This window comes from Myotis nattereri (assembly GCF_964212035.1).
Source record: "Myotis nattereri genome assembly, chromosome: 1".
In the NCBI taxonomy this organism is placed as follows: domain Eukaryota; kingdom Metazoa; phylum Chordata; class Mammalia; order Chiroptera; family Vespertilionidae; genus Myotis; species Myotis nattereri.
In genome coordinates this window covers 187,461,151-187,483,831 of record NC_138075.1, presented here as the reverse complement: position 1 = coordinate 187,483,831, position 22,681 = coordinate 187,461,151, and the positions used below count along the sequence as shown (strand labels likewise).

The 22,681-nt window shown below is 36.4% G+C and overlaps 1 protein-coding gene across 2 annotated transcripts; it reads right to left on the bottom strand.

Annotated features, from left to right (window-relative positions):
• Positions 1 to 5,736: 5,736 nt before the first annotated feature.
• On the bottom strand, positions 5,737 to 21,877 carry SULT1B1 (sulfotransferase family 1B member 1). 2 transcript variants are annotated; one of them, XM_081111834.1, is made up of 8 exons: positions 21,721 to 21,877; positions 21,191 to 21,392; positions 20,783 to 20,911; positions 15,676 to 15,773; positions 14,103 to 14,229; positions 13,184 to 13,278; positions 9,204 to 9,384; positions 5,737 to 6,050 (listed from the first exon to the last, which is right to left on the bottom strand). In XM_081111834.1, exons 2-8 carry the CDS (start codon positions 21,336 to 21,338, stop codon positions 5,938 to 5,940), a joined length of 891 nt encoding a protein of 296 aa, XP_080967960.1. In that variant the 5' UTR covers positions 21,339 to 21,392; positions 21,721 to 21,877; the 3' UTR covers positions 5,737 to 5,937. The 2 variants fall into 2 exon arrangements, with proteins under 2 accessions (XP_080967960.1, XP_080967961.1); XM_081111835.1 differs by lacking the exon at positions 21,721 to 21,877 and having other exon boundaries at positions 21,191 to 21,482.
• Positions 21,878 to 22,681: the final 804 nt, after the last annotated feature.

Here is a 22,681-nt window from a genome sequence, read left to right as displayed (position 1 = left end):
AAGTTTGAGTTTCCTCAATGTATGACAGGTCTACTTGTACTTCCACAAGATTGCCTGGCATCTAATAAATGATCAATGCAAATGTTAACAAGATATAAAATATAATAATTACTCTATATACATTATTTAATTTTATACTATACAATTGATATATACAGTCTATTCATATATATGTTAATAAAATTGGAAACTTCTTTGACTCTCAGTAATTTGCAAAATATATATACATTTTGAAGCCAGCTAAAAACATGGAACAAGAAATTAAAGAGTCCCAATGGACAAAACTGGAAAAATTTGAGCAAGAAAATACAGTATTACTGAATTATAACAAAAACTATAAAATAAATATCCATGAGTCCTTACTAATATAAATAAATAAATTATAAATAAATAGCAGGAGAAATTTAAAACATCTCCCAAGCAGGATAATTCTAAATATTTTCTACCTTTCAGAAGGCAAACCATTACTCCCTGCTTCTTTTTTTTTTTTTTTAATATATTTTATTGATTTTTTACAGAGAGGAAGGGAGAGAGATAGAGAGTTGGAAACATCGATGGGAGAGAAACATCGATCAGCTGCCTCCTGCACATCTCCCACTGGGGATGTGCCCGCAACCCAGGTACATGCCCCTGACAGGAATCGAACCCGGGACCCTTCAGTCCGCAGGCTGACGCTCTATCCACTGAGCCAAACCGGTTTCGGCTACTCCCTGCTTCTTAAGTTTAGGCTATAGACCAGGGGTGGGCAAACTTTTTGACTGGAGGGCCACAATGGGTTCTTAAACTGGACTGGAGGGCCGGAACAAAAGCATGGATGGAGTGTTTGTGTGAACTAATATAAATTCAAAGTAAACATCATTACATAAAAGGGTACAGTCTTTTTTTTCAATAGTTTTATTCATTTCAAAGGGGCCGGATCCGGCCCGCGGGCCGTAGTTTGCCCACGGCTGCTATAGACTGTGATTTTCTTCCAAGTGTATGATATGGAAAAAAAAACAAAGAGTAACTTTAATAAACACTACTTCAAGTAGGTGATCAAGGTCAACATCAATAGTGATAAGTCTTATAGTTAGTATATATCCTTGATGTCATGTGATGAGAATGGTATTTTAACTCTATGGTCTTTTTCCCCAAAACACATTATCCTATCATAGCCATGATAAAAAATATTACATATCTATACTAATAAAAGAGCAAATTGGTCACGATGACTTCATAGTCATGACCGGATATGCTAATTAGTCATGACCAGTATGCAAATTGACCATCACTCCAACACACAAAATGGCCGCCCTCATGTGGCCACAAGATGGCCTGCAGGGGAGGGCGGTTGTGAGCGATCAGACCAGCAGGGGAGGGCAGTTAGGGGTGACCAGGCCAGTAGCGGAGGGCATTTGGGGCGACCGGGCGGGCAGGGGAGGGAGGTTTGGGGAGATTGGGCTGGCTGGGGAACAGTTAGGGGTTGATTAGCCTAGCAGAGGAGTGGTTAGGGGGTGATGAGGCTGGCAGGCAAAAGTGGTTAGGGGCAATCAGGCAGGCAGACAGGCAAGCGGTTGGGAGCCGGCAGTCCTGGATTGTGAGAGGGATGTCCTACTGCCCGTTTAGGGATCAGGCCCACAGGGATCGGGCCTAAATGGGCAGTCGGATATCCCTCAAGGGGTCTCAGATTGGACAGGGTTGCAGGCTGGGCTGAGGGACTCCCCACCAGTGCACAAATTTCGTGCACTGGGCCTCTAGTATCTATATAAAGGACATTCTACAAAATAGATAACTCGAAAAAATATATCAAGATTATAGAAAAAAACACACACAGAAAAGTTTGAGAAACTTTCACATCTAAGAGAAAACTAAGAAGACAAGATGGTTAAATGTAACATGGTGCCTTGAATGGGACCCTGGGATAGAAAATGACATTATAAAATAATGAAGGAAACCTAAACAATGTCTGGACTGTAGGTAATAGTAACATACAAATATTTGTTTATTAAATGTGACAGATATACCATATTAATGTAAAATATTACTAATAGGGGAGATTGGGTGTGGGGTATCCAGGAATCCTCTCTACTATCTTGGGAATAATTATACAAATCTAAAACTGTTCTAGATGGAAGCTTTATTTAAAAAAAAAAAAAAAAAAAAAGCACAACTGGTGTATTTGAAACCAGGGGGTGGGGGGCAAATGCCCATCACCTCTATTGCCACATCTCCAGTCCATTGGCAGCCTCTGAAGCACCCTTTACCCCAGGGATTCCTTGCAGTATGACCCATAAACCTTTGCATTTAAATGCCACTAAGACTAGACAATAAAAATAGAAGTATTACTGAGATCTAGTAAATGGCAAATCTATCCATTTCTCTTTTTCTTCAAGGTCTGTTCATCTATTAAGATAATAATTTTTTTTGTATAATCTTTTCTTTAAAGGGTCAAGTTGAATGCTAACCAATACACTGACCTTAGAACTCAAGAGCACTTGATATTTTCTCCAATGTATCTAAAATGTGTTAAGTCAATTGGTTTATAATTATGCAAGTTCTGCAAAGGAGAAGCTATGATGTTGGTGATGGATTACTAATATTGTAGAATCCTACATCTTATCTGAATTTACATGATCTTCTTGTCCATAAAATGATAAAATACTAATAAAAATAAATCTGATGTGACTCATGTGATAATATGACTGGCATTCCCAGTAAGTGGAAGTGTCAGATGGAACATGCTATTATAAATCCCAAAGTTTTAATGGAAAGTTATTTAAAGCACACAATAAAAAAAAAAACCCATTATCAGAAATAATGAATTGGAAACAGTATATATTAATTAATAGCACTTTCCAACTTTTGAAATGTTTATCAGGTTAAATATTTGCTTTAAGTAAATATGTAGCATTGGTAATTAAAGATTAGATGATAAATTTTGGTAAAGTCATTTTGCCATTCTTTTAAAGGTACTACAGCTAAACTTTTAAGATCTCCAGACAATTAGGATGATGCCCTACCAGCAGAATTCTGACCTGGTCACCAGATTCTCACTACTCTTAAGTAGAGTTTTCCATCTCACTCAGGAGTATCTCTCATGACAAGTATTTAGTGCTTAACAGGGCAGAGAACAAGGAGGTATGGCTATATGTTGACCTCCTTGCTAATAGATTTTGGCATATAAGTTTGAATGCTTTGTGTTTCACACTATCTGATAGAAAAGTTACGGGGAAGGACTCTTATAGCTTTAAATACTTCCAACTCATTGGAAGTTCACAATACTTATCCAATAACTGTGAATGATCAAATGACTTGGTCCAAAACTTTCATGAAAACATAGAACAGCAATAAAGTTTAGAATATGTACTGTATTCATCAAAGGAACAGAACCAATTGGATATGTGTATACATTTACATATAAACATGCATTTGCATGTATACATTTACATATGTTTATACAGAATGCAGAAGGCAAATGCAGTCAGGCAATTTTAGGATATGGAAGAAATATAAACTGATTACTTAATTTTACAGATGAGAAAACTAAAATCTTATTTACTTGGTTTTCTAAAGTTTAAGTATCTCACTAAAGAACAATCCAAGATACTGTTCCTTTGAGAGTCTTTTTGCCTCTTTCCTTTTTACCAATAATGACAAAGATTCATAATAGGTACCTATTACAATAGGTACTCTAAACAAGTCCCAGTACTTGTTTTGAATGTCACAATGAAAAGATTTTTTAAGCCATACTTTGGTTTCTTAAAAAATAATTTCTTGAATTTATTAGTGAGGTGCCATGAGAGAGGGAGTAATCACATCATCACCACATATTTGCTATTACTGTCCTCACATCAGGTGCCATGGGTTAGAGGGAAATAGAATGAGCTTCATCTAAGTGGGTTATTTTTTTTTTTAATTATAGCAATGATTGCTTGGGGGGATAATGATAAATTCACTATTTCAGGGAAATTAATTTGGTGGCAGTTCTCCGAATAGTCACAAAAGATATTCAGTACTTTTAAAGCTGTAATTCTAATGGGAGTGCTACTGTGTGGTGCAACCTGAGAAGTGAGTGAACCTGGACGTTGCCATTTGAATAAGAAATTAAAACATGGATAAAAGGCAACGACCTGTAAGAAATATAAGGGCAATTTATATTCTACTGTTTTTTCCACTCTATCCACAGTGCCTAGAAAACTACCCGGAGCAGAGCTAAAGATCACTCAATTTTTTTGAGTAAAATCCAGTTACAGAGACATATTTCCACAAAGGACAACTAGGGAAAGTGGAAATTATTTTATCCTGCTAGTGGAGGCAGTTAGTGCAGCCAATCTATTACACAGATTAAAGGCTAGTCCAGAGATATTTTTTTTAAATATAAACCATAGCATCAGAAGTCCATACCACATTAGCTTATTATGAATAAAGATAATAAAGCAATTGGATACATGATTGGCTTTACCTCTTGTTGGCAAGAGTATTCTAGAAAGTTGGAACTGTTCCACAATACTCTTAGCTATTCAAGATTAATGAAAATGTTTTAAGGAACATGCACACACATTTCATTCCCTGAAATAATTAATAATACATAAGATAGATAATAAATGTCAAAACAATTATCTCTAAGAGCATAGCTATACCACTCCTAGGAGCTTTGCAGTTGGCATTAGATCAGTCCCCTACGGGGGTTGAAAAAGACAAGTTACAAGCTTGAGAGCTATTCCAGGTGCAGTGGCTGACAGCAGAGATTTGCCTATAAAGGCAAAATATTGTACCCAAGTTATCGTAACCATCTCAGTTGTGGCTCAGGGTGTCTGTCATGTGTCAGAACTCCTCCCCAAAACGAATAAGTGCCCAGGGCATTTGAACCAAGCTTGAGTTTTGGAACTTAGGCTTGACATTTAACTTGGCACATGAAATATGACTTACAGGCAAAGGTCTTGCTGCATAGAAAGATAAAAAATAATTACTTCCAAGGCAAAGGTGGAACAAATAAATGTTCCAGGAAACACTGAAGAGCCCAAACTGAGAGGTATAGTGAGAGACACTGGAAAGAAGGGATGTTTGGTACGGCATAGAGGATATTCAGCCCAGAGAACATCCCTTAGACACCAGATTGGGAAATTTTATCCTCAGTTATGATCTTTTCTGGGTATTAAGGGATCCAATCCTGTTCAGACACAAGAGGAAATAAACTGAAGTTCCCAAATGGAGACCAGAGTCCAACAATAGACAATTCTCAGAAGATAAGAGGCTGATAAGATCTAGGAAGGATTCTCCCCAGAAAACAGATTCCAGGCCCCAGTCAGGGTCTCAGAGTAGATGTCCAGTTCTCAGGAAAGAGTCCAAGGGAGGCTAATGACCTTTCACCTTAGTAAACTCAGAAATTAGATACTCAGAAATTAGAAATTTGGGGATGTACTCAGATTAGGGACACACACATTTCCAAAATCTAAACTACATGATGTGGGACATGAAGAATGTTATCAAAATAGAGACACCACAAGGCCATGAGCTATGATTCAGGGAACATCTTGAAACCCAGAAAACAGCCGTGGTACAGTGTGTCCAGAACCAAGTTTTCAACAAAGGGAAATAGGGGCAGAGCTAGGAAAGATGGCTTCAGTGTGCAAACATTTCTTGGGCCATGTTAATAGGGAGGGAAACTTCATTTTTAGACCAAATATATGGAGATTGAGTAGGATAACTATTTTCTTGGCAGTACTAGGAAAAGGCAAGAATAGTCTACAGAAAGGTAATGATTGCTCTTAACTTTATAAAATTTGGAAGCTCAGAGTCAGGAGCAAAACTGGGAACTGATTAATGACACTGGAAAATCAAAGTTTTAAAAGCACAATTGTCCCTTTTAAACCCCATTTGATTGTGCACATCAAATCACAACTATCCTTGTTTCAACAAATTACAGGTCAATTCTTTTAGATTTGCATTGTATGCTCTTCAAAATTCTGTGCGGAACTGCAGTGTACTTCCAGACATTTCCTTCCTATAAATGGCATCAAATTTCTCATTTTGGGCCACTGTGAAGTAATTCTTCCAGTCACCTGCAATCCCTAAAAATAAGAAATACAAAAACATGTGAAGGAATAAAATATTTTCATTATGAAGGTACAGCTAGCATATACCAAAAGAAAAGGTTAGAAAAGTTGAAGAAAGACTTTCTTTGTATCTGAATACTTTAAAATGTCATTTCTCTTTTACTGGTAATTCCTCCCACCTAGAAGGTGACTTATAACTATAGAGTCCAACATTTAAAGACACTTTCTGAGAAGGATTAATTTTCTTGTACAGATTTATGGGATGTACAATGTGGAGTTTCCTGAAAGAAATCCTTTTAGAGTTTATGAATTTCCCAAGTTATCCTATATAATAAAAGGGCAGCAACCATAATGACCAGAATGACCACTCAACCAGTCGCTATGAAGTGCATTGACCACCTCTCAGTCCCTTCCCCACCCCCTGGCCTGCAGGTTCTGATCACAGCATGACGAATGGGGAGCCATAGGGAACCGAGTGGTTGGCGGTGGCTGGGTGGAAGATGGCCCTGATTGCAGGCTAGGCCTAGGAATGCTAACTGTGCATGATTTCATGCACTGGGCCTCTAATGGATTATAACTGGACACCGGTCAGGCATATTTTATTCCGTGAGTTACTTTTGGAAACTGTACAAAGAAGTGGTCAACAGCACAACCAAACCATAAAATAGAGAGCTAATAAGTATCAGTTCATACTTATGCATACATGAGAATGCTATGAAGCTCATATGGTACTTGTTCTTTCTGAGTTCAGTAGACTTATATCATATTTGCATTTTAGATGAGAAGAATAGCATCAGACATATCATTCCTGAATTATCTTTACAAAAGTAAACTTTTGTGATATAAATTTATTTAGTTTCTTAAACTTGGATCCTTATATTTATTACTGTTAATGTGCTTGGAGGAAACATTTACTTTGCTATATTATGAAATATTAAATATGTCCTATTGCATTGCATCTATATTAACTTGTGATGGTTTGGTGAAGATTTCAAGCCCTTTTAATGAAAAACATCCCCTTAAGTTGTTTCCCTAGTTATTATTCTTTGTTCTATGTGTACGTGATGGCAAGAGCTCTTAGGGATGTATATGAGGGTTGTGTATATTCAAGATAGTACCTATGTGAAGATATTAAAAAACAGAGAGCACAGGTTTAAACAGTAAAGACTCATATAAAGTACTCCGATGATCTTCTGTTTTGAATATAAATTAACACATATAAATATATATGCATTATAAGAGTAAGGAAAGTGTAAAAATTTTTTCAGATACAATAAATGTTGGCCAAAGCCCAGATTTTTCTGCTTTATTGAAATTTGGGACACAGGTATAAATATTGGACATCATTTATCCTGTCCCTACTACCTTTACTACTGTGTGGCTAAATTATAACATTGGTTTATTTGACATAGAATTCTTCAAGACTTGAATGGCCCTTTGAGCCCTTTTCAGCATCCATTTACATGTATGTCTCTTGCATTGCATTATGAGCCTCCTGAAGCAGATGCATGTGCCATTCAACCTTGCATATTCTACAGGATATGTGCTAACTATAAATATTTATGAAGTTTTTCCTACATATAACTTAATGAATGAGTGTGTATTCTTTAAGTGTTTACTGAATGCATGAATAAATAAATGGATAGAGGTATCTTGAATTGTTTAAAGGAATAAGGCTTGCTACTTTTTAATGTATTATTTATGATCAGAAATATATTCCAAATGCTTAATCTTCCCCCAAAACCAGTGCCATAGATTTTAGTACTTTCTCCATATTTTTAGTGATGTAATCTTAGTTTTGGCAGATTAATTAATGTGTTCAAAGTCATGAATTTGGGGAGTGGCAGAGTCCAGATAAATTTCAGGCCAATCTGACCATATAGGACATGTCCTTTACCATTTCTGAAGGGAATGTAAAACTGTTTCTCTTATTAGGCCAGCATGCGCTCTTTTAGGTTGAAGTCGGAGAAACCATATGATTCAGATACTGAACTTATTTCCTCTTGCTATATTCTAATGAGAATCATGCAATGGTATCAATTTTCATATTATTGGGGATAAAACTATTCTAGAAATTTCAGTCAATGACCTAGCATAAAATATTTGTCTTGTTTTATAAAGTTTTTCTTCTTAGTCTCCCATCAGAAAATGTGTGAATGTGTATTATTAGTTTTCTTTGTTCAAGTTTGTAATGCACTATTCACAATGAAAAATTTGCTTTGCCTTCTTATACCAGAAGCCGTTTTGAAAGGTTAAATGTAGCATTTTTAAAAATTAAACACAATTTTAAAACACTGAAACTATTTTCCATTTTAGTAAATTCTGGAGGAAAATGTTTTATAAAAAATTTAACCATATACTCTTTCAAAATTAAGGGTTTTCTCTACACATTTCTATCCCCAATACTTTCCCAGGATTATGTTTACTTCCCAGTGCATCAACTGAAATTCTACCCTTTCCCGCCAATTCAGTAAAGAATATTGAAAACAGAGGGTGGTATTATTAAGTGGATAACTTCTCAAATTTGTTTAAGTTAATAATTTGTTAAATGCATTATTTTTGTCATTAATAAAACATTTTAACACAAATCATATACAACAAGCCACAATGGAAGTAAAACATTTTAACACAAATCATATACAATGAGCCACAATGGAAGTAAGTTTTAGGTAGCAAAACTTCCCATAGTGTAAAAAAAAAAAAAAAAAAATATTTTCTCTTGGTGAATCCTTTTTAACAAAGTTTCCTAAATAATATGGGGACGTTAAAGAACATGATACTATAAGGAATGACATTAGTTTCTCACTGAGAAGGAGGTCTATGCCAATTTAGCAAAGATTGTGGATTTAGATATAACAAATTTGGAATGACTCATATTAGAACTGACAAGACCATTCCCAGGTAGCAGAGTAGCAAATACAAGGAGAGATATGTACCAAATACTCAAGGTATTCTGACAATAGGTTTATAAGCTTTATTTCCTTTAATAATTTCTAATCTGATTCAGCAATGTTGTGTGGTTAGTATTTTTAGTGTCCTTATTTTATAGATGAGAAAATTGATACCCAAATTGGTTAAGTAATTTGGTAGAGATCACAAAGTTAATCCTAACTTCAGAGTAATACATAACAAAATAAAAACAAAAGTTAAACTTAGGAAAATATTCACCTTTGCGCATAAAAGGGGATTTACTGTGATCCATCACTGAACTTGGTATATGTGTATAATTCACCAGAGGGTTGTCCTTCATCATTCCAAATGAGGTGTGATGGATGATCTTATTTAAGATCTCATCATTTAGGTTTTTCTCTAGAAATGTAGCAATCTTCTTGATTTCCTGCATTGGATTCTATTAGTGGGTAAAGAAACATATCCAAGAAAATGGTAAATATAATGTAAAAACTATATTTATAATATGTATTCATAAATGTTTATTTTGAATAGTGAATCAATATTTTATGTTTAGCAAAAATAGAGTAGAAATGTTTTGTTTGTTACAAATCTTATATTTTTAGTTTACATTAAAAGTACAATAAGAATAAACCTTGAGCTAAATATTAACAATACTTACAGAAAACAATCTTAAAACCCATTGTAAGCTCAATTTGTAATCAGATTTGAATTGTGCATGTTTTAGAGACCCAGTATCTTTTTATTCTTCCCACCTCTCTTTTTCTGCTTTTAATAAAAACTTATTTTACCCAACCAGTGTGGCTCAGGGGTTGAGCGTCGACCAAGAGGTCACTGGTTCAATTCCTGGTCAGGGCATATGCCCGGGTTGTGAGCTCAATCCCCAGTAGGGGGCATGCAGGAGGCAACCAATTCAATGACCTCTCTAATCGATGTTTCTATCTCTGTATCCTTCTTCCTTCTCTCTCCAAAAAAAATCAATAGACATATTTTTAAATTTTTCTTTCTTGTTTTTAGTAACAACATTTAAAAACAAAAATAATAAATTCATGGAAAACTTCAAGTACACTTGCTTTAAGATATACTGATTAGACCTTGCTTAGACATAAATTATGAAAAATAAACTCTAATAAATGAGCAAAGTCATTGAGACCTAAATTATCCATTAGCTATTGGGGATAAAAAGAATAAAATATAAGAAATGGGTCATTTTCCAGATTCTAATGACATAAATTTAATTTTTATAGCTTTTTAGGATGCCAAACTAAAATCTGGATGAATATGTCTAGAAAGACTTTGAGGAAGTGATATCTATGCTGAGTTTAAAATGGTGAATATAATTTAGCAACATGTGTGGTCTTTTGAGGTGTTGGACAGTGAATTTTCAATAATGAAAAAATTAAAACTCTTGGAGGTATTAGTTTCTCATAGTTCAAGGGAAAAAACCCCACACAAAATGGTTGGAGTTAGATCTGAGATTTTTTGTAGGAGTGAGAGAGGCTATAAAACTGTAAAGATAAGTTGTGTTTAAATTAGGAATATCTTTAGATATCTTGTTGAAGGATTTGGACTGTATCTGTAATGCCAAAGGAAAGAAACAGCTTTTAATAATGTGTCTTATTAACTCTGTGCCTGTATGTGTGCACATGCATTTATACACATGCCAGAGGCTAAAACCAACAGTAGTTAGCATATTAATGCAAAAAGACCCATTGGAAGGCCAATATTCAGCAGGGCTGAAAATCAGCATGATATTGTCCTGCTGTGGGCTCAATGCTGAAGGCAATTCCCTAACCTGATAATCCTTTTACTGTTTACCAAACTTTACCTTTGATATGCCTGTATGCATTGCTAAGTGCAAATGTGTATTCAAGTAAATAAAAAGCAGACCGGCCAGAAGTCAGAGAACTTCTCTAGAGAGAGGTTTCCACCTGACCCCCCATGCCTTCTAAATTCATGTTTCTTATCTAGTGTTTTCATTTGTGCTTGGCCCCCTCTTCAGATCCTGTATCCTCACTGCAAAAGGTTGCAGCATACACGTGTATGTTTTGGAAGGGAGGTCTCTAGAAGGGAAGTTATGATAATAGTTTATGCTTGCGACCTTGATGAGAGAAAAATAAAATGGCTAATTAAGGCGTGGCAATGCTTAGACTGAGTAAAAAGTCAGAAATGATGATCGTGAAGAAAAAGCCAAAAGAAAAATTAGTAGTAGTACTAGGAAAACACCTAGATGAACAGGCGAATAGAGAGCAATTTCTCTTAGGGATTCAATGTGTTTGGAGAATAATCTGGCCATAATCAAAGTATCAATGGAGACTTTGCTTTATAAACCAGCACAAATTCAAATACAGGGTGCTGACTCCTTTTGAATCTCCCTCTCCTGCATTTCTCTTTCACCTCACTGAGAATTTATGCAGCCACTCATAAACTAGATGCAACTAATTAGGCTTCTCTCTGAATTTTATTCTTGATATGTAATTGTAATTTTGCTCTAATATTGTTATATTATACATCTTTATAATAGCATTGTCTAGGAATATCTGTGTGGCAGTAGAAAACATTATATTTTAGTAATTATTATCTGTGTAGAAGATCTGAGTGGGATTCAAGTATCTGGATATGCTTACAAAGCTGATTAGACTACACTGCAAATCAATCAATATAAATGAGTTGATTTGAATAAGGCATGTTAACTGAATAAAGAGGAAATGTTGACACCAGAGCGTCATGTGGGAGACAGCATGATGTGTGACTCAGAATTTGGATGTCAGCCCAGATCAGGAAATGTATTTCTCCATTCTGTGGAGAAAAGGAACTATATTAAGAAGGAAAAATTGCTCTTTTCATAAAGCTAACAAGTGCTACTCATGTGTGTAGAAAGAGAGATACTTGGAACAGAAGAGCAATTTTATATCTTATAAAGAATAGGTAATTGAATATGATTAATCAACACCACTTTAGTTTTACAGCTGTGTATGCCACCAAGTTGACATTAATTGCCTCAAACACTGGTAAGATTTAGACCACAGATTCTCCATGGGCTGCAAACAAGTGTGACAGAGGTGGGAGCCTGTGCAGAACAGAAACACTGAGGACTCTATAGATATGATGTGAGAAATAATCTGGGGGTTAATCAGAAATACATGGAGCAAGGGAGATTTTACCGGAACATGATTCCTGGTATGCAAAATGGGATTGTCACTAAAATGTTTCTTAATACTGCTTACTCATTTATTTATTAACTCATTCAAGCAATCCATTATTCACACAATATAGGTGCTATATTAAGTATTGTGGATGCAATCACAAGAATAGTAGCTATGATATCTTCCTTCATGAACCTGAAAATCTAAAAAGTATTCTCATTTGTAAGCCCAAGCTTTTAAGAACTAGAGAAACTTGATTTCCACATATTTCCCATATGTGTGCATGCACACACCTACATATTTGCCTAATTTGAGTAAAATAGCCCCTGAATAGGCCTGGAGCTTTGCAGTAGTATTTGAACTAATACTGGTTCATAAGGAGACTAGATGAATAATTATGAGACCCTGACTAAGAGGGAGGTAGTAAAAAAATAAAGGAGGGGAGCACATTTGAAGAATATAGTAGGGCAGGTGAACCCATGGGATGTTCTAGTTGAACTAGATTCACTATATGGAAGCTAATGAGGACAATTTACTTTCAAGTTTTGAAAACTGAATGGACATATAACTAACATCATTAACCAAAAGAGAAGAAAAGAAGAAAATAAGTACATTTTGGAGAGAAAGAAGCAAGGTAAGTTTAGTTTTAAACATATTAAATTTGGTGTTCATGTTAATAAAAGCATGGGTTTGAATTCAGTGTAGGAATTAAAATAAAGTTTGGGGGACATTACTAGCACATAAATAGTTTTGGTAATAGTGTGCATGGGCATGAACACCAAAATATAGCAAACAGCTTAAAAAGAAAAATGACCAAGTGATAGAGATACACTAATAAACCATGAGAGAGTGATAATGTGTTAGATGGAGGAGAGATTTTCAGAAAGTAAAGGTACTCAAAACAAATAGGATCAGAAGAATAAAAATGTTAAAGTTTTCACAATTAGAAAGTCATTAATGATCTGAACAAGATTTGGGTAAGCAGACATGAAGAATTGGAAAAGCAACCATATCATTTTGAAAATTTTATATTAATCCTTTTATCCCAGAATGTAGTGAGGAATTATTCAGAATGAATTTTTACCATTTTACCTCTTTCATATCTTCATAGTGCAAGAAAAGTATTGGGTGTTCTTCTTTTTTCTTCCACCAGCTCTTAACATGATTAAACCAGGAACCATAGGCCACTAAAACAAACAAACAAACAAAAATATATTTCCATAGCATTTCATAAAGATTTGTTCCTGAAAAATAAGTGAAATTGTACAACCATTTTGTGGATGTTAATAATCAAAGGAACTGAGAATGTAAGGGCAATTTAACCATGAATTTATAAATAATCAGATTTTAAAATATAAGGTACAAGGAAGCATTTCAATTGAAAATACATTTACCTTCAATAGGTTATACTTAGCCTCACATGGAAGGAGACTATTCTTTTTATGAAGTACTCATATCAAATATTTACCTAAGTACTATGAATATGTGTATAACATTTTTTACTAATGGTTTTGACAAGGTAAACAATTTCTATCATGAGCAGAAATTGAGAATGGATTTCTAGCAACTAAAAAGAGGCTAGAGAATATTTTCATTAAGCCAATGGTTTTGTTTTTTTAAATATTTTTTTATTGATTTCAAAGAGGAAAGGATAGGGAGAGACAGAAACATCAAAAGACGAGAGAGAATCATTGATCCAGCTGCCTCCTGCAAGGCCCCTACTGGGATTGAGCTCCCAATCCAGGCATGTGCCCTAACCTGGAATTGAACCGTGACACTCAACTACTGAACCATGCTGGCCCGGCATGCCAATGTTTAACACCAAGTTTATATTGAAAATCATAGGAAAATATTAGACATATTTGATTTAATTTTTTAAATGGTATTTGAATATACTTGTTACTGACTGGGAAAAATAAGTGTTTTAAAAGGAAAAGTCATAGCAGTAATAGTTAATGGTATTATTAAAAATTAAAAATTAATTATTAATTTTAAACCAAGGTCTACCTACCATTTCCAGCCATGAATCTCTCTAGATATTCATCCCAGGTGCCAGGAAGAGGTTGCAAATTATTCATTAAGTCAAAATGATAATATGAGACTGCAACATCCTTGGCATTTCGAGCCAGATAAATCATCTGCAGGAGGAGAAGGAAGAAATGGATGGCATTTTTAAAGAGAAAAATGAACAAAATGGCAAAGAAAGCATATTTGAAATCTATGAAATATCTACAAATCAATTTAAACATTTTAAAAATAAACATACTCATACCATACAATTTAACGATTGCACTACTTGGTATTTACCCAAAAGAGTTAAAAAATAAAGTACACAAAAAAATGTGCACATGATAGTTTGTAGCAACTTTATTCATAATTGCCAAAACTTGAAAGCAACAAATACGTCCTTCAGTAGGTGAGTGTAAAAAAACTGTGGCACCTCCAGACAACAGAATATTATTCAACACTAAAAAAAAAAAAAATGACTATTAAGTCATGAAAAGACATAGAAGAATGTAAAATGCATGATAGAAAAAATACAATCTGTAAAGGCTACATACTGTGTAATTCCAATTCCATACTGTGTATTTCTCCAAATCCATAAGATATACAACACCAAGAAAAATTCCTAATTATGGACTTTGGGTGATAATGATGTGTCAATGTAGGTTCCTCAATTGTAACAAATGTACCACTCTGGTAGGAAATGATGATAACAGAGAATCTAAATGTGTGTGAGGGCAAAATGTGTATGGGAAATCGCTTTGACTTCCACTCAATTTTGCTGTGAACCTAAAATTGGTCTAAAAATAAATAAATTTCCTATAAAATAACATATTTTTTTAAAAAAAGAAGAAGGGAACATTATGAATAGCTTTTCAAGATTTACAAGATTCAACAACTTAGAATTTCTCACACATCACAAACTAGCAAAAGTCAGCTAAGATAAAATAGATAATCTGAATAGCTCCACGATTATTAAAGAAATGAATTTAAAATTTCTCCAAAACAAATATCCAGCCATAAATGTTTCACCAGAGAATTTTATCAATCACATAAGAACATCCTATGTTGAATTTTCAGAGAAGACCAGACTACCGGAGACAGCTGGGAAACAACAGCAGCAATATTGTGCTGAGATGAGAATCCTTTTGCTACATAATGTTGGAAACCTTTAGTATGTAGGATTAGACTAAAATAATTGAGCTCTAGGCCAGGAGGCTCAACTGGTTTGGATGTTGTTTCATACACCAAAAAGTTTGCAGGTTCAATTCCCAGGCAGGGCAGTTAACTAGGTGGTAGGTTCATTTCCCAATTGGGGCACATAAGGTAGGCAATAAGTCAATCTCTCTCTCTCTCTCTCTCACTCTCTCTCTCTCTCTCTCTCCCCCTCCCCCCCTTCCTCTCTGTTTAAAATCAATAAAGAACATAACTTTGGGTGAGGATAAAAATATATTTGAAGCACATTCATTGAAACACTTTCTTATGTAGCTCAGTTCTCAAGGTAACAAGTAAATAAAACATCTGAGCAATTATTTACTATGTGAGTGAGTCAAGAGTCACATTAAAAAATTGACTGGCACCTTGCAGTTGTTCTTCCAAAAAGACTCAGGAAGGAGATCAATGGGTAGATGTGTCTTCACAAGCCGGGGTGATGGATTCTTCTCTAATTGCTCTACACCTGGGGAAATTTAGTTTGGTATATAGAGATATTAGAGTCTCCAAGGACCCTGCATTTCCTGATTTTCTCAACCAGCCTTTCAAAATATTTCTGAACAGTATATAATGTCACTGAATTTTAAACTAATCATAGGCATTATTTACCCAGATTCTAAGAGGCGATATTGTATGATGGTTCAGGGCATAAGATATGAGATTAGTCTCCTTGGATTCAAATCCTAACTCTATCACTGACTCACTGTGAGACATGTGAAAGTAGCCCAGTCTCTATGCTTCACTTTCTGCATCTCCAAAATGAGGAGTAAAACTATCAATCTTAGCACTTTGGTTTTATCATACCTGTGTATGTTATAAATAATTATAAAAATGTTTTCTCTATGTCAAAGAGATATTAATATTTAGTAAGTTTCACATCAACTATAGTTTTACATCAGCTATTATAGTAACGGTGATGTCATTTTTGTGTAGCATCAGCTTTTTTTTCTGCATTTTCATTCTTTCCTTTATGTGTCATATGTATATGCAAAATGAAAATGGTGTGCAACTTTTAGGTGTTAGCTGAATTCCCCAAAGTCATACAACTAATATGTGGTTGAAGTCTTTGGACAAAGGCTATATAAACTCCCCTGAGGCAGAAAGCATCCATTTATTTTCTATGTGAGAATCAGGAGGATCTCACTACATAAGCGACTTGGCCAGCCTGAAGGCACCTGTGGAGTAAAGACAGAGAACTTGTGACATAGGCTAGGAAGAGCTGTGCTAACCCTTTTAACTTACTTTTCTCTTGATGGACTTGTGGCCTTTATCATACACCAGATATAGCTGTTACAGATGTCATTTCCTATAGGTTCATCAAGGTCTCATTATTTGTCGCCTCCTCTTTCAGGTTTCACAGACAATAAATCATAAAGTCCTATTCACAATATTACTTATATCCAGTTTAACATCTAGATTACCTGTTAATCCTACATTATCTTCCCACCTTTTGAATATGAAGACACACCTGCCCCAAATTTTATCTGATTCACTCATTCAAAGCAATCCTATGTTTCTCCTGTTTACAAAATTTTATTGCAGATGCTAAAAAGTCACCCAGTATCTCTCTACTAAAACATCCTTTTAAAATGTTCTATATAGCACTTATTTTTGTTTCATCATCCATTTGCCATTGTTTATTGTCAGTTCTCATGTGTCTTCCTTGTCACCACCCCCAAACACACAGGGATAGTGTTTGTTTTGTTTACCAACAAATGCTTTCTAGAGAGCAGTGCATAGCACATGGTTGTATTAGGAAAACCCCTTAATATCAATGAAGATAGAATTGGAAGACTTAGAACAGTGGTTCTCAACCTGTGGGTCGCGACCCCTTTGGGGGTCGAATGACCCTTTCACAGGGATAGCCTAAGACCATCGGAAAACACATATATAATTACATATTGCTTTTGTGATTAATCACTATGCTTTAATTATGTTCAATTTGTAATAATGAAAATACATCCTGCATATCAGATATTTACATTGCAATTCATAACAGTAGCAAAATTACAGTTATGAAGTAGCAACAAAAATAATTTTATGGTTGAAGATCACCACAACATGAGAAACTGTATTAAAGGGTCGCAGCATTAGGAATGTTGAGAACCACTGAATTAGAAAATAAAGATGCAGAAATTCTGGTTAAAATTGAATTTCAGATTAACAACAGATGCCTTTTAGTATAAGTATCTCCCATGTAATATTTGAGATATACTTATCTAATCAAATAAAAGAGAAACATGCAAATTGACCACACCTCCACTATGCCCGAAGCCATGCCCACCAGCCAATCAGAGTGACCATATGCAGATTAACCTAACCAAGATGGCGGCTGGCAGCCACAGAGCTGGAGCAAGCAGGAGGCTTGGTTGCTCCGGTGATGGAGGAAGCCAAGCTTCCTGCCTGCCCTGGCAGGCTGTGGCCTCCGCTCAGGGCAACAAAGTTTCAATTATAGAGGATAAATAAATCCCAGATACCTGCTTCCAGCCAGCCTCCACTGGGAGCTTGGGTGGCTGTGGGCCGTGGCCAGCCTGCAAACAGCCATCAGCCTCTCACCCAGGATGGCCACACCCTCATGGGGTGAGGTTCCCTGCTGGGGGCCTTTGCCGCCCTGCAAACAGCCATCAGCTACTCACCCAGGCTGGCCAGGCACCCCAGCGGGGACCCCCACTCTTAAGGGGTTGTGACCATCCTGCAAACAGCCATCAGCCCCTCACCCAGATGGCCACACCCTCATGGGGTGAGGGTCCCCGCTGGGGGGCTTGGCCAGCCTGCAAACAGCCATCAGCCCCTCACCCAGGCTGGCCAGGCACCCTAGTGGGGACCCTCACCCTAAAGGGGCTGTGGCCAGCCTGCAAACAGCCACCAGCCACTCACTCAGGTTGGCCAGGCACCCCCGCAGGACCCCCCTCCCTGAAGGGGGTTTGGCCAGTCTGAAAATGGCTCTCAGCCCCTCACCCAGGCTGGTCAGGCACCCGAGCGAGACCCCCACCCTGATCTGGGACACCCTTCAGGGCAAACCAGCCAGCCCCCACCCATGTACCAGGCCTCTATCCTATATAATGAAAGGGTAATATGCAAAGTGACCCTAACAGCAGAAAGACTGGGAATGACTGGTCACTATGACCCACACTGACCACCAGGGGCCAGACGTTCAATGCAGGAGCTGCCCCCTGGTAGTCAGTGCGCTCCCACAGGGGGAGCTCTGCTCAGTCACAAGCCAGGCTGATGGCTGCCAGTACAACAGTGGAGGGAATCTCTCCTGCCTCCTCATCAGCGCTAAGGATGTCCAACTGCAGCTTAGGCCTGTTCCCCGCTGGCAAGTGGACATCCCCAGAGGGCTCCCAGGCTGCCAGAGGGATGTCTGACTGCCAGCTTAGGCCCAATCCCCCGGGGAGCAGGACTAAGCCAGCAAGTGGTCACCCCCGAGGGGTCCCAGACTGTGAGAGGGCACAGGCCAGGTTGAGGGACCCCCTACCCCCGAGTGCACAAATTTTTGTGCACCAGGCCTCTAGTACTAAATAAAATTGTTATCTGAATTTCAGATTCAATTGATTATCCTGAATTTTATAAGAAAAAATTAATTATACATCTATAAAATTCCTATTTCATTATGCTTGTACTGACCTGGTAGTTACAGCCACTTTACTCAGCATATAGAAATGAGAGATCATAACATTCCACAACTCACTATTCCTCAGTGCCATGACATGAACTCATGTTTATTTCTTTTGTGGAGTTTTCCCACATTGTTGCTCCTTTTCCCTTCCTCAACTTTCTTCTGTCTTGTAATTGTTTTGCCATTGATATTCTTTAAATGAACCCTTTGCATGCACAGATATAAATGTTGGCAATATGTAATGACACCATAAGTATTCACATTCAGGCTCCAGACTAAATCTGAGTGCCAGTTTATCCTCCTTTACCTGGTGTACCTCACCTGCTCATTCTCTGGCAATGCTACACAGCCTTACTAACCACCTCCAGCCCCCGTCTCCCACAAACAGTCCCTGACTCCCCTATTCCTGATTACTTTGATTCTACCACTTTCTTATTTCATACTTTTCTATGGGCCTCGAGTCTTAGGTCACTCTAACATTCATTTGGTTGCTTGTCCTTCAGTTCCAAGCTTTAGCATTTGCCCTCTGACTTCAGGCAACCACACAGGAAAAAGGACACATGCCCAGTTGGTCTTTCTCTGCCTGTGTAAACAACTAGCTCCAGTAGGCGACAGCATTTGGATTCTGCTCTTTAAATTGCTGTACAATTTCTTCACTGTAATTATTCCGGGTTTCCAATAGCACTAGAGAGCCAGGCCTCACTTCTTAACATCTCTCACTTGCCTTCAGGACATCATACTTTTCTGATTCTCTCTCAGCTCACTGTTTCTTTCTTTCTTTTTTTTTTTTAATAAATCTTTATTGTTCAGATTATTACAGTTGTTCCTCTTTTTCCTCCCAAAGCTCCCCTCAACCCAGTTCCCACCCCACCCTCTACACTTACCCCTCCCCCCACTGTCCTCATCCATAGGTGTAGGATTTTTGTCCAGTCTCTTCCCGCACCCCCAGCTCACTGTTTCTTAAAAATTACAAATTCTACATGATCTGTCCCCAGCAAGCCTCCAATTGTTTTGCATCCCATTCTTCCCTTCTTTCATTGTTGTTGTTGGTTATTGTAGTTTTTTTTGTTTTGTTTTGTTTTGTTTTGTTTTGTTTTGTTTTTTAATCCTAGGACTATGCCAATGCCTTTTCTGCACTTAGGCCTTTATGGCTAATATTTCACCTTCCGGAAATATGCTTTCTCCAACTATATGCATGGTTTTAGGTCTCAATTCAGGAGAGCTATTCCTCATCATCCAGTCTAAAGTAAACTCTCCTGTTGTTCTCTTTCATAGAGTCCTAATCTCTGGATACATAAGACCAATAATATGCACGTGTTGGTAGTTTATTTATTTAATGTCTCAATATTACCATAAGTTTCTTGTGGTTAGGACATCTAATTTACTAATCATCTTGTATCTAGTTCATATAATAGTACATAATTATTTGGAAGCACTTAATAAATATTTGTGAAATAATAAATAAATTTTATTAATAATAAATTTTATTTTTAAAAGGGATTGGTACTTATTTATTTATTTATTTAACTACAGCAAAGTTCTAAATTAGGAACTTATTGTTCTACTCCACCAAATTCTATACAATAAGTCAATAAAATATAAGGAATTTTTATATTATCAACTAAGTTTTTAGTTGTTTCCTACAACAAAACTCATTCATTTTTGGTTACCATACCCAAATATGTCATAGGCTAAAACTGCAGTTTTTCTATATGCCTCAGTTATTGTATTGCTTTCAAACTTCAATTTTATGTTACCAAATTCACTCCATTTTTAGTGGAAATCATAAACACAATAATTAATATGTTAGATAAATAATCTTGCAAAATAATAATTACCAAATGGTTTAAAATTACCTGACGTTCTTAATCCAGGGACAGCCACTTCCAACATTGGAACTTTCACAGTTATAAAATCTCGCTTACATTTCTCAACATCTCCATCATTTAAAACCATGTCCACAATTTCACTTACCCAAGTGGTACCTGTGGCAAAAAGCAACATTTTTTATAAACCATAATCTGAATCTGAGGGGAAAAGTACCTATTGGAAGCTTGCTATCATGATATATTTCATTAGAAACTTAATTCTGCAGTTTCATTTCCTATGCCCCAAATGCCCATTTTAATATATTTGAAGTAGATTGCTAGACTGACTGATAGGCATATTAATTTTATTTAGGATGATAATATTTTATAGAGAAGTTGATTTTCAGAAAACAAAAGTTGATATGAGACCTGCATTTTTCAGGCCACAGAACTCACCTGATTTGGGGTAAGTGGCTATCACAATGTCATCTGGCCTGCTGTGGAACTGTTCAATCCTTTCCCAGTTGTCCACAAAAGCATAGATCATGGGATAGCCATGAACCATCTTCAAATTTTTTCTCAGGACGTCTTTGGGAGTAGTCATTTTGTACCAAATTGTACAGATTCTTAATAGAATATTTTTTTTTACAGTAAAATCCTGGAGAAATAAAGAGAATGAAAATCAGAAGCTGAGTAACTGATGTTATTCATAAGAGACCGCAACATGGCACAAAGTAAAATTGGCCTCTAACACACTGAGCACAGAGATCTAAATACAAAGGGCGTTTTTGTGGGTATATAGCTGTAGATTGCAAGAGCAGCAATTGGCCCAGTGACAAGCAGAACAAAGGTCTTTGGTGGAAGCTTTGGAAGGAAAGGGAACTGCATATCTTACTTTGAATTTAAAAAATCAGACTTCAGAGACTTATGTTAAAAATATCTGGACTTAATGCAAAGTAAGTGTATCACTCATGATTATACTTTACCTCATTTTTCCTTATAGAAATATGTTTTCTTTCCTTCCATTCTTTTTCTGTCCAGAATGCATTTGTTTTCTCTGTCTGCTTGTAAGTTCGTGGTCACTGATTTTGAGCAATTAAATTACGATGTGCCTTGGTGTGGTTGTTTTCATGGGCGTGTGTCTGTGCTCACGCATGCATACTTCAGGTTTATCAAGCTTCTTAGAAATGTGAGTTTTACAGTCATTATTTCTCCAAATCTTTTTTCTGTTTCTTCTTCCTTCTGGGATTTGAGATCCCATACAATTTCTAACAGCTAACTGATGCCCTATTCGTTTTTAAAAATCCTTTTCTCTTTTTGTGTTTTAATTTGGATGATATCTATTGCTATGCCTTTATGTTCACTAACCATTTCTTCTACAATGTGTAGTCTGTTGTTAATCCCATCCAGTGCATTTTTTTCAGACATTGTGGTTTTCATCTCTAGAAAATCATTTTGGGAATGATTATATATTCCCTGTCTCAACTTTTCAAACGTATTGAACACAGTTATACTGACATGTTTGCAGAGTCTGCTTAGAGACACAAAACAAGTTAATGGCAACCCAGAAATAGACTTAATTTCACCAGCTCTGCTCCCTTTGTCACAGTGCAAATCTACCATGGGTGGGATCTACCCAAAGTCAACAAATGTTCGTGATTTATCCTATTCAAATAAGAGGTTTACAGTATATAAGGAAATCTTTCTTTGACAAAGCAAACTTTCCCTGACAAAAAGCACAAGCTCTCCACACTGTGAAAATGTCAGAGATTAATGGTATGAGTAACAAGATGAAAATAAGGCAGCTGATCTGAATACACCCTGGTCACATCTAGGATGTGGGTGTAACCAATTTAGAAACCCAGGAGGATTAATCCTGAATTAACATGGCTCATTGTGACTAGTGGCTGACGATGATTTCAGAATAATATTGGGAGATGAGTCCAG